The 11,670-nt window shown below is 42.9% G+C and overlaps 1 protein-coding gene across 1 annotated transcript; it reads left to right on the top strand.

Moving 5' to 3' along the window:
• Window positions 1-1,051: 1,051 nt before the first annotated feature.
• Window positions 1,052-7,380, top strand: PRDX1 (peroxiredoxin 1). Its single transcript, XM_010716180.4, has 6 exons — window positions 1,052-1,209; window positions 3,815-3,931; window positions 4,420-4,573; window positions 4,835-4,957; window positions 5,738-5,868; window positions 6,997-7,380. The coding sequence occupies exons 2-6, from the start codon at window positions 3,826-3,828 to the stop codon at window positions 7,080-7,082; spliced, it is 600 nt and encodes a 199-aa protein (XP_010714482.1). The 5' UTR covers window positions 1,052-1,209; window positions 3,815-3,825; the 3' UTR covers window positions 7,083-7,380.
• Window positions 7,381-11,670: the final 4,290 nt, after the last annotated feature.

The raw sequence follows: 11,670 nt of genomic DNA, 5'->3' as shown, positions 1-11,670 counted from the left end.
AATGAAGGGTAAAATGGCTTGCCATCAAAAAGCAAACATTGTCATCAAGACATGTGGTAATAAAGTATGTTAATACCAAATTTTAAGAAGAGAGCTGTGTAGGAAGGAAGAGGCTAAGCAGGACACTTTGACCTAGAAACACAGTCTTTGCTTAGGCAAAACAAGGAAAACGAAATACGTGCCTTGTATGTCTAATGACAGGTAATTGTTTTCATTACAAGTAGCGTGCAGCAGCTGCTTATGTATGAATGCCCAGAGGCCTGGGAACACCTATCTGTTGCTTTGTGAATTTTTGCATGTATTATGTTAAAATGTCCCCACACATACAGGATTTTACTCATAGTGGGCTCCAGGAATATTGTGTGTACAGTGAGGTCAGGGTGCTCAGAATTCATCGGGCTTTGTGCGCAGATGGAGACGAGCTCTGCAGAGCATGGCTTTACAGGGCATGTAGAGATCAGCTCTGCTGTACAAGAGCTGCGTGTCTGCTTCAGGGCATGCTAAAGCCACAAACCCAAAGCAAAGTGCATCGTGGTAGCCATACAAAATGGGTATGTTATGCATTTAAGCGTGAGAAATGACGACAAGCACTACAAGCACTAAATCACGAGAAAGCCACTACTGCTTTGTGTGCTGGTAATACGCCCTGTTGTAGCAGTGTTAATTAGGACTGCCTGGCCTTCCAGGGTACGGCACTGAACGCACACTGCTTTGTTAATAGGTCTGACTTTACTGAAGTCAGTGACAAACTCCCATTCACCTAAATGGCAAATACCAGCTGGATCTCATTCTTCGTCTCTCTCTCTGATGACTCCTAATTATTGCGGCTTGGCTCTATTGAGGTATTAAAGGCATTTCTCGTAACGAGCCACCTGACTCATCTCGCCGTGAACCGCTTCCAACCATTCCGCCGGCTGTTTCCCCGACACCGCCCAGCCACCATCTAAGCGATGAGCGCTGCCGCTCTGCAGCCGCCGTACAGCGCGGGGAGATAAGGCGCGGGGCGGCTATCGGGTGCGGCCGCGTTGTGCCGAGTCATGCTGCCCCTGCGGGCGGCCCGGGAAGGCGGAACGGGAGGAACGGACCGGGAGCGCCGCGCCCGTCTCCTCGCGAGATCGGGACCGCTATAAAGGGGCGGTGCGGCGGGAGCTGCGGCAGTTCGCGGCTTCCTGCTGGAGCGTGGGGCGCAGCTTGTGTGCGGCTCTTTGTGTGAGTGGGGGCGGGATGCGATCGGGTCGCGCGTGCAGCGCGCAGTGCTCGGGGTGGGGGTCGCTTGGGGGGGCTTGGGGTTGCACGTTGCTTTCGCTTATGGCTTTGGTCCCATCCCCTTTCTTCGTGTCCGCGGAAGGGATCGAGCGAAGCTCGCTGCTCACTGCGGAGGGTTCTGCTGGAGATGCCAGCTTTCTGCAGCTGTCTGGCGTGTATTTTTTTTCCCCTTTCTTTAAAGAAAGGGCTATGGGGCAGAGGGGCCGGGCACCGCTCCCTGCGCGCCGCCTCCCGGCCCTCCGCCGGCGCTGCGCGGGGAGGAGCGGCGGGGGCGGCTCGGAGCGGGGCCGGACCGGGCCGGGCCTCGGGCGGCGTGCGCGGAGCGGTCCGGCTGCGGGCCGCTCTGCGGGCTGTGCCATCCGGCTGTGGGGCGGCCCCGCAGGGAGCTGGATGTCCGTACCGCCCTTCTCCGACCGCAGCTCGGAACCTTCACCGCACTACTGGGGTGGTGAGGGGAAGGCTGCCGTGTTTTGGAATGGCCTTTCGCTCCCGTTGGAGTGTCCTAAAGGTGTGAATTTCGAGTTGGAACGCAGGCTCGGCTTGTTTTAATTGCAGCGTGGCGGTAAGCGAGGCTGTGAGAAGCCGAGGCGCTCTGAGCTGCTGGAGCTGCGCTTAGTTTGCAGCGCCGTGCTTCTAGAATGAAAGCACGCAGTCTGTGCTCTGTTCCGCGGCGGATTAGGAAACGCTGTGGCTGGAAATCCAAGCAGAACGTGTGGCTGCGTGCTACCCTGCCTGGGAGAGCTGGCGGTGGCAAATTGCATCTGCTTGCTTCAGAGCACAGCTCTTGCAGTAGGATACCACTAAATCTCCTAACTCGATGTAAAAGACTTGCAGGTTATCTAAAAAGGGACAATAATTCCTCTATCAGAAGTATCAGAGAGCGGTCAGACTGCCTTTATTTGACACCGTATCCCTAGTATTATGCTCCAGGGAAGTGCTGTGGAACAAATATAGGTCTGGCATAGTACTGAGCAAAAGGATGACCTTGAGCTTGAGTACAGGGAAATAATGTAATTCTGTGGTAAAACACGGGGTCATGTACTCCAGATAAAATAGGTATTGCTTAAAAGACAGAACTTTCTGGCAGAAGGTGTCTCAGAACTGCTGTGTGATGGTAGTTTTAGAATAGCATCTGCATTTATAGCTCCGTGAGGTGATCAGAGGGATTATTAATGTCATCATGCTAGACTGTTTCAGTGCCATCTTATAAATGCTTTGCAGTTCTGGCTACTTGGTTGATAAGATTATGTTCTGATTTGCTGCATTTGAAGATGAATTCCTCAGATGAACTAGGAATGAGGAACTTTTTGCATGAGGCTGTTAAACATGCTGAGTATGGTGGCATTTTGCAAAGCGAAATGAAGGAGGGGGTTATTGGTTATTGTCTGTCTTCTCTGCATGTATGAGGGGCCTTCAAATGTTAAGCTCTTCATAGAAGCTCTAAATTGATCAGTTTAAACTTGAAAAAAAATTAATTCCTTATGACATCTGAGGTAATTCTCCAGGAGCTCTGGTAAGGGAGAAGGAGCCAAGAAATTAAGTGCATCTGACTTGTTCTGGAATGGACTTTGTGCCATGCAGGCAGGGTTTATAAACGTCTTTGAATCTCAGCTTTCTGTAGCAATATGAGACTCAGTAATACTAACCTTTCAGAGGCTTGTGTCTCCATGCCAGTTAATTCTTTTACAGCATGTAAAATGACTTCAGTGAGATCACTTGAAGACTGAGCTGAAGGAACTAGGTTCGTGAAGTTGTCCATTTGAAGGATAGTGCTCTGGAAGTAACTGGAATTCTGAAGTGCTGAATTCTGAAATGCTGCTTCAGCAGAAGTGCTGTACAGGACATGTTACAAAGGACTAGGCTTAGGGCTGGTGGCCAGAAGCAGACTTCTCTTCGCCTCATGTACACTCCTACTCTTTTCCAATAGACTGAAATGTTCAGGGGAACCAGCCTGGCTTCACTGGTTCAAGACTTCTTGGAACTTAAGTTGTTAATGTAAAATGTGAATCAGAATACATCACGAGTCTTTTGTTTGTAAATAAAACAAGGTTTCTTTGTTTGCGAGGCTGGAGAGTAGTTATGGAGAGCCTTGTTCTCTTAGAGATTAGCAAAACTGCTTGGAGACAAGGTTTGAGGTCTTTCGTTCCCTTGTGAACTTGAGCAAGAGTCTCCTCATCAGTAGTTTAAAAAAAAAAAAAAAAGGCTTTCTAATTCATCCACCTATTGGAGCTGGAAGACTTAGTGTGAATACAGCTAAAACTCTACAGGCTGGGAGAGTTAACTGTCTAATGAGCTGTTACTGGTCAAAGATAACAGTTGTGTTGTTAGGAAACTAACGTGCCATAAGGAATCTACTTAGTAGTTTCATCTGGATACCTGACTACCCAGATGATGAGCTGATACCCAGATGAATTTTACTCTTAAGTCTTGCTGCAAGATCAAATGCTGATTAACTGCTCCATTGATGTTTAAGCTGATATGATGCACCTGGAAATAAGATACATTCAAACATACAACTGTCTAAACTGCACTATTAATTCTTTTCTAGATTAAATCAAGATGTCTTCAGGAAAGGCTTTCATTGGAAAACCAGCCCCTGAGTTTACTGCCACAGCTGTAATGCCAGATGGGCAATTCAAAGATATCAAGCTCTCTGACTATAGAGGTAGGCTTATGTGCATCTAATTAAACAAATGCAATCTCCTCACGTGCAGGAGTTGGGGGTGGGGTGGGGGAGCGTCTAATTAAGCCTTAGATTCGGTTTCCAAGTAACAGTGACCACTTGACTGTAAACAGTCTACAGTGATTTTGTTCCTTGCTGACTGAAGTATGTTTGGGAAGCTGTTGCCAGCATGGCTGAATGTCCTAATTATGATGATTGTTGAAGATATCAGCACAAAATTTGTCTAAAATAGAACAATTAAGTCTTATCCTAGATTCAGTCAGTTTGAGTCTGATATAACATCTTCAAAACATTAGGTGGAGCTACAAAATCTTGTAGGTTTATCTGTTGGTGGAAAGTAGAATTCTCTAACTAATGAAGCTTCTTTCTACTGAAGCACTGGAAAGCTATTCTCTTCTGTCACTGTTTGCAAGTTTGGTACTGCTATAGAACCTAATGTAAGAGATTAACTGGTGACATTGCTCTTCTAGGAAAATATGTTGTGTTCTTCTTCTACCCCCTGGACTTCACTTTTGTTTGTCCAACTGAAATTATCGCATACAGTGACAGAGCTGATGAATTCAAGAAAATTAACTGTGAAATAATTGGAGCTTCTGTTGACTCTCACTTCTGTCACCTTGCCTGGTAAGAATCAGCCTTCGAACCTTATGCAAGATTGTGTCTGGCCTCAGTTCTTACAGGAACTGGGTTCTGAGTATTCAGACTTAAGCTTAATTTACTGGTGTATCAAATAAAGGCATGTAGGAAGTACTGTCATTCCAAGTGCTTCTAAACAGGATGAGGAATACTGGTCAGTTCCTTTGTTACCTTGTGGCACCCTTCATGCATCCTGAGTGTGCTTAGGGTGAACCTCTTTACCTTGTGAACTGACCTTTTTGCTTTTAGGGTCAACACTCCTAAGAAACAAGGTGGTTTGGGCACTATGAAAATCCCACTGGTTTCTGACACAAAGCGTGCCATTGCCAGAGACTACGGAGTACTGAAAGAGGATGAAGGTATTGCATACAGGTAATGAGCAATAAGGTAAACCTGTTAATGTTATTGCAACATACAACTTTAATGCAGAACTTGCATATACTTGAACACCCGCAGTGAACTGAAGTTCTTAGCCATTCCAGATGTAAGCTGCTTTAAGCTATCACACTTCTACAAGGAGAGACGTTACTTGTTTAGACTTATAGTTTTGGTAAGCTAGATAAATGTCTGCTGCTTTCCTTTGATAACAGCATTACTTAGAGCGTTACCTATCTACGTGATGCAAGTGAGCTTATGCAAATATGGCTAATACAAGATTTACATAGTTATGAAAGCGATTAGAGGTATTTATTGAGGAATTAAAAGCCATGCCTTATCTTTTAGTCAGCTGAACAGTTGAAATTGCTGAGGGAGCTGAACTCCTGCTAATTCTTCATGTGACTAGAGAACTAACCGATTGGTCATCGGCCATAGCTGTACTTCTAAGAATTGCATAGCTTTTTTTTTCTTCTTTAGAAGGAATTTCCTTCTTGTTTCTTTTTTCTTTCCACTGGTATATTCCTTAAATCCAAATAAAGACAGGAAAGTAACATTTTATTTCATATTTATCTGCTATCTCTCTTAGCTCCTCTTGAAAATGATTAATTCATCATGGTGTTGTATTGGCATATAAACAGAGGTCTCTTTTTGGGAAAGGAAGAGGTCAATAATACTATACCATGCCATTAAGTTTTGTGATAGAATATTGTTTCTGAAACTCACTTCAGACAAATCTGTCAGAACCTGTGTTTAACTTCAGGTCTGTCTTTGTAGGGGTCTGTTCATAATTGATGAGAAGGGGATCTTGAGGCAGATAACAATCAATGATCTTCCCGTTGGCCGTTCTGTTGATGAGACCCTCAGGCTTGTGCAGGCCTTCCAGTTTACAGATAAACATGGAGAAGGTAAGGGTTCACTCTGATTTTTAAATGGGTCTCTAGAGAACAGTATTAACTAAGGTTAAATAGGCTTGCTAAAAGATACTAAGTATGCATATAGAATTGTGCTTCTTGTAATGAAACTGTTTCTGTAAAGCTGTTTGAAGTGCACCTTAACACCATACAATCTTATTCCAGCTAATAGTCTATTAAGTATTTGCCTGATGTTGAAATCATTTAAACCAAGTGCTGGGTATCTTGGCAAGTACGTAGTAGTAGTCTATCTTCCTTCAATTAGATAATGCTCTTTAATACCCTTTCAATTAGAAGACACTCAAATGCTGAAGAACATGTCTTGTGCTTGCCTCTACAAGCAAAATTAACTTAGACTCAGCTCTCAGACTTGATAGACTGACACGATACTGATGATGTGTTTATTAACAGTCTGTTAGAGCATTTAAATTTTCTGATGATTTGCATCTGAGTATTGAGGCCAAGCGAAGGGGAAAATGGCAAAGAGTTCTTGTGCCTGTAGTAGTGGTACTGAGGTGCTTGAGGCTGATTGCTTTCCCTAAAAGAAGAAGAAAAAACCAAAACCACTAATGAAAGCTTTGATGTGGTTTATTTAAAGCCAAAATTGATTTATAGGTGTTAATAGTATTTAGCTGTCACTAGTTAATTGCAGGTATTGCTACTGGTCATGCTTAACTTGCTTCAGAACTGGTAGATCAGTGTTGCATTTTAATAAAACCAGCTGCTATTGTACTTGTGCTCTAGCCCAAAGGGTGTCAGTGTTTCTTAACTTCGATGCCATGTTCTATTTTCTCTTTCAAATGAGGAGGTATCCCTAATATATGTTGATGGGGGCAGTCACATGTCTTGCAAATGGAGCCTTTTGAGGTTTACTGTACCCTGGAGTAGTCAAAATCTGGCAGAAGCTCTTCTTACAGAGCTAAGACTGAAGGCTAGGCTAGGATAAGGTATATAGCAACACTTAGAAGCTGAGAGCTGAAGATAATGCTGAATTGATTAATGTATGTTCTATATGTTGCAAAAAATCTTAAAAGCTATGAGTTGCTGCTGGTGTGTTTTAATGACTGTATAAAACATTGAGCAGGAGTGGCTAGGAAGGCTTACATGTTCTTATTGTTTCAGTGTGCCCAGCTGGCTGGAAGCCTGGCAGTGATACAATCAAGCCTGATGTTCAGAAAAGCAAAGAGTATTTCTCCAAGCAGAAGTAAACTTTCATTGAGTGGAAACTAGTATGCCTTACATAAAGAGCAAGTACCAGTTATCGAACTTTGACTAAATAATTGCATTTGAGTCAAGGGATCATGCTATAGGTATAAACAGTAACTTTTTTTTTTACTTGAAGGAAAGTTTGTCCTGTTGACAGTAACTTCATAGAAAACCCTAATGATCAATATCTGTACATCAGGGCCTATTGACTTTAGTGACAATGCAGTATATGTGGTTAGCCATGTGTTGCATATAGAACAGTGGTTTCCTTTTGTAACTATTAAACTTGTGGAAAGAGCACATCGTGTACTGGTCTTATGTAGTCAAGAGCTTGAAGAGTGGCGCAGGCTGTGCTTTTGTTTCACTGACAAGTACTGCCAAAATTAATTCACTAGAAAATAACACAAAGGTGATCTCTGTAGAGGGAACTATACTCCTTCATGGCATATGGGTTATGGTGTAATGCTCTGGTTTCAGTAAGACAACTTCTAAATAGCAGTAAAAGATTATGGTCTCGCAACTCAGTCTGTTGAACTGCCTGTAGACAGCTTAATTCCTGGAGGCCTTCTGCAGCTCCATGGGAATGGAGATACTAACACCTCAGTTCTTAACAGAAGAAAAATCTGGAATGTAGAGCACAGTTTGACCCAGATCTGTCAGGTTTAAGAAATACTACAGTGCCTGGAGTGTGAAGCCGAGTTGTAGCTGACAAAGGCCAGGCAAGTCTTCATGAATAGTGTAAATTTATTTCTGCATTTGTTTTGGTCAGAATTGATTGCATAGGCAAAAACTCTGGGAATGTCAACATCTAATTTGAAGACACTAGAGACAAATTTCCTTGGATATATATGATGTGGCTTCTTTGGATACACAACATGGAATTGAGAATCCTGGGAGAAGTGAGAACGTGCTAGTTGATCATATGACTGCAAAGTAACTGGAGAAGATCAAAAGGGTGACACTATAAACTAGGATACTTGGATTGCCACAGCCTCACCTTTCATCTTTGTACTACAAATGAGTTTTATAACATGTGCATAAGGCCATAGTCATATGCCTTGATTAACTTAAACTTAATTACAGCTGTGTTGGCCATGTGGCTTCATGGTTAAAGGTGCCTTGTAACGATGTTCAGATCAGCAGGAGATACTGCTTTGCATGCAAGTGAGTTAGAGCCCTGTGATGTTTATGTACCTGTAAAGATCCAACTCTCAAATGCCAAGACCTTGTCTCTAACTCAATTAGTAAGAGTTCTATCCTGCTGAAGTGAACAGTAACAAAGCTGAGGTCCAGGGCTACTTTAAAGGAGTCAGAAATGGTTATCAGATGCCATGAGTACTGAACTGATGAGGTTGGAGTGGTGGGAGCAGACTTACAGTGAGAAATATTGAAAGTGAATCCCTTTGGTCTTGCTTAGCTGTGACAAATTCCTGAAGGTGTGTGGAAGTGATTCTCAGTTGCATCATTTTGCTTAGCATTTAGAGCCCATGTGATTCTTCTCATGGAGACAACAGAGCAGCATCCATAGGTTGCTGAAGTAATAGCTGCAGGGTCTAAGCAAACACTTGAATTTAAAGCTGTAGCTATATGGGAGTTATGTATAGATGCTTGATGAGGTTCAAGATAAGTGAACGGCTACTGAAGCAATACTGAATGTGAAGTTCTGCCCTGTCAATGAAAGGGAAATAGGGGAGGTCAGAGCTAATCTGGTGTCAAACTTTAGTTGTATTGTACTCTGTGTACTTTAAAGTACGAGGGAATTGGTAACAGCAATCCTTGGGATGGCTCTTGTGTGCTTCAGGGTATTGGAATGTGTTTTGTTTTTAATTCCTCTGGTATAACTAAAATTACTTCTATTGGAGCCCAGAGGATGTGGGCAGTCCCTGCTCCTGGGCCGCCCTCCTCCCTGAGGCGGCGGAGTTGTTCCCGCCCTGCCGGGAGGCGCCACCCGCCATTTCCCCGCGGCCGGGTCGCTATGTAGCTGCGGGTGCGGGGTGCCTCGGTGGGCGGGGCTGGTGTGGAAAGTCCCGATAAACGCCCGATGCCTTCGCTCGCCTAACGGCTCTTCTGACGTGCGGTGCTTCCTTTGAACACCACCGTGTGGCAGGCGGGCTGAAGCGCTCTACAGTGTGTTCACCCAGTGCAGCAAGCTGTGGTCCATGCAAGAGCTCAAAGCCCCAAACACCTGTGGGGCAGAAGCTTGCCTTGTGCTAATACTGTTATGTGTTTGTGCCAAGTAACCAGCTAAACATGGGAATGAATGCAATTAAATTGATACAGTTAAAGATTCTATTCATCCCTCGGCTGTGTGAGACACTAGGTTTCGTGTATGTTATTTCAAAATTAACAATGGAACATTTGTTTTGGTATCACTAAGCATTTTCCTTATGTAGATGAAAAGTGCCACTTTGATAAAAAGAGTTTCCATCTCTTTTTGAAAAATACTCCTTTAGAAAATCTTAAAAGTAAATGCCTTAACAAGCACTCCAGCCTTTCTGTGGGACCTTTGAATTTTTTATTGGCTTTTTCAACAGACCAATACAGCTGTAAGAACATAAGCAGATAGGTTACGTACTACAACTATTGTGAAATGATGCAGTTTGGTTAGAAAGGATGTGTACTAACTCTGGTAATTGTACTCTTTAACATACATCAGAAGAGCAGTGGATCTTACTGCATTCATTGTTTGAAAAATGTACTGTATGAAACTCTAGTTACTCTGATGTTCAGTAGTGACAGCCTGTGTAAGTTCTGAAGTATCTCGGACAGATGAAGCTATAGAGGACTTGCAACAGAAACTTAGTGATTCAGTTTTGCAAGGGAACAATAAGAACTGCCAAGGGGCTGTGTGAAGCCATAGGGTGGGGTGGGCAGGCAGCTCTGCTCAGTGTGTGCTGTGAATGGACAAGCCCATGCAGCTGGGTGGCTGCACAGCTGAGTGGCAGCGCTGCATTGCTGGCAGTTCCTGCTGAGGTAAGCTCATCCCACCACACCTAGCGATGATGGCTTTGGACTTCAAAACGAAACTTGGCTCTTTTAGCTGAAACTTATATCACAGAATGAGTGTACTGTGGTTTATAATGTTTCTGTAGAAGATATTCATTGACTATATATCTACATGAAGTCTTGAAATATCTGTGCTGACAGAGAAATGTCCTTTGAGAGGGGAAAAAAAGCCTTTTATCTACAACGAAAGTCAGGGAAAGATGAAAGTGATCAAAATTCACTTTTTCACACATACAGTTTCTAGCTAGGGAAAGAGCCTGCTGAGACGATTGAAGCAATGGAGGAATTCAGGAAGACTAGTCTGAGTAGTACTAGAAAAAAGATGACAGCATGAAACGAGAATCTAAAGCAATATAATAGTTTTTTTTTCAATGCATTAATAGAGAAACTAATGATTCTGCGTGAATTTAAGATTCTATTAAGATTTTTCAGCCTACATAGCCATGCCTCCTCCTGCTTTAATTGAGCTGCAGGGACTTGCCCACCCCATCCTTTATTTTGCATGGGAAAAAAATGGCCTCCAGAAACTTTGGTGGTGTAAGACATCTGATTCTCTCTCAGTATCCTGTTATTAAAAATGAAATTGTTTGCCTGCTAAGCTGTGCTTGAATATCAACAAAATTTTCATGAGAAATGTATTCTGGATATAATTTCTCTTCATTGACATTATATGTATTCTTCATGAAGGTGGAAGGTCGAATACTTACAGATAGAAAATCACATTTTCAAGGGTTGTGGTGTATTATTGGAGAGATTTCAAATGTTCCACTAAAATATTTTCCAATCTTCAGCAAAACCTCTTTTTTTTTTTTTTGTTACACTTCCCACCATGTTTCCCTTGACTGTATGCCAGTCATTGGAGAGAAATTACTACTCCTGTTTTCTCCTTCATAGTGCTGTTCTTCCAAGCGTTATCACTTTATACCTGTTCTCAGGTGCAGAAAGAAGAAAACCATTTGTATTCCTTCCCTGAAAACATAAAGGGGAAGTGCTCTGTTTGCATTCTGCAGCAAACATATTGATGATCTATGGTGAGATATGTGTTATGGTGGGAAGCCAAAATATACTTGTCCATTTTGGTAGATGAATGTGATGATTAAGGTTGAAGAGTTACTACAGCACAGAGCCAACTGTAAATAGCAATACCCACTTCCTCTTCAAGATCAGCTTTAGAACCACTGCACCTGGAAGCAGACTTTTTAAAAGCATGTTTTGCTTGGAACTGAACAGCATGCTGATAGCAACACTGACTGGTTGCTGCCTATCATTTAGACAGCAGCATCAGGAAGTAGCTCTGCAACACAGTCCTTAGTGACTCAGTTAATCCAGAGTGTTTATTCTTGCACTACTGAGACAAGAGTGATTGGTTTAACTGGTGGGGGGGAAAAAAAACAGGCCCTGAAGTGTTTTCTTGTTTCTGAGGAATAATCACCGTGTCTGCTTGTCACCAGATTAGACAGTGCTTTGCATTTAATCAGTATTGTCTGTCACAGATTTAATCTTAATAAAAATCTCACCATTTTTTTCTTTATTTCTGACTTCATCATTAACCTCCACCGATGGAGCAGGTAAATTATTAATGCG

Source organism: Meleagris gallopavo, chromosome 10 (assembly GCF_905368555.1).
Source record: "Meleagris gallopavo chromosome 10, MGAL_WU_HG_1.1, whole genome shotgun sequence".
Classification (NCBI taxonomy): Eukaryota; Metazoa; Chordata; class Aves; order Galliformes; family Phasianidae; genus Meleagris; species Meleagris gallopavo.
This window is presented reverse-complemented; position numbering and strand designations above follow the sequence as displayed.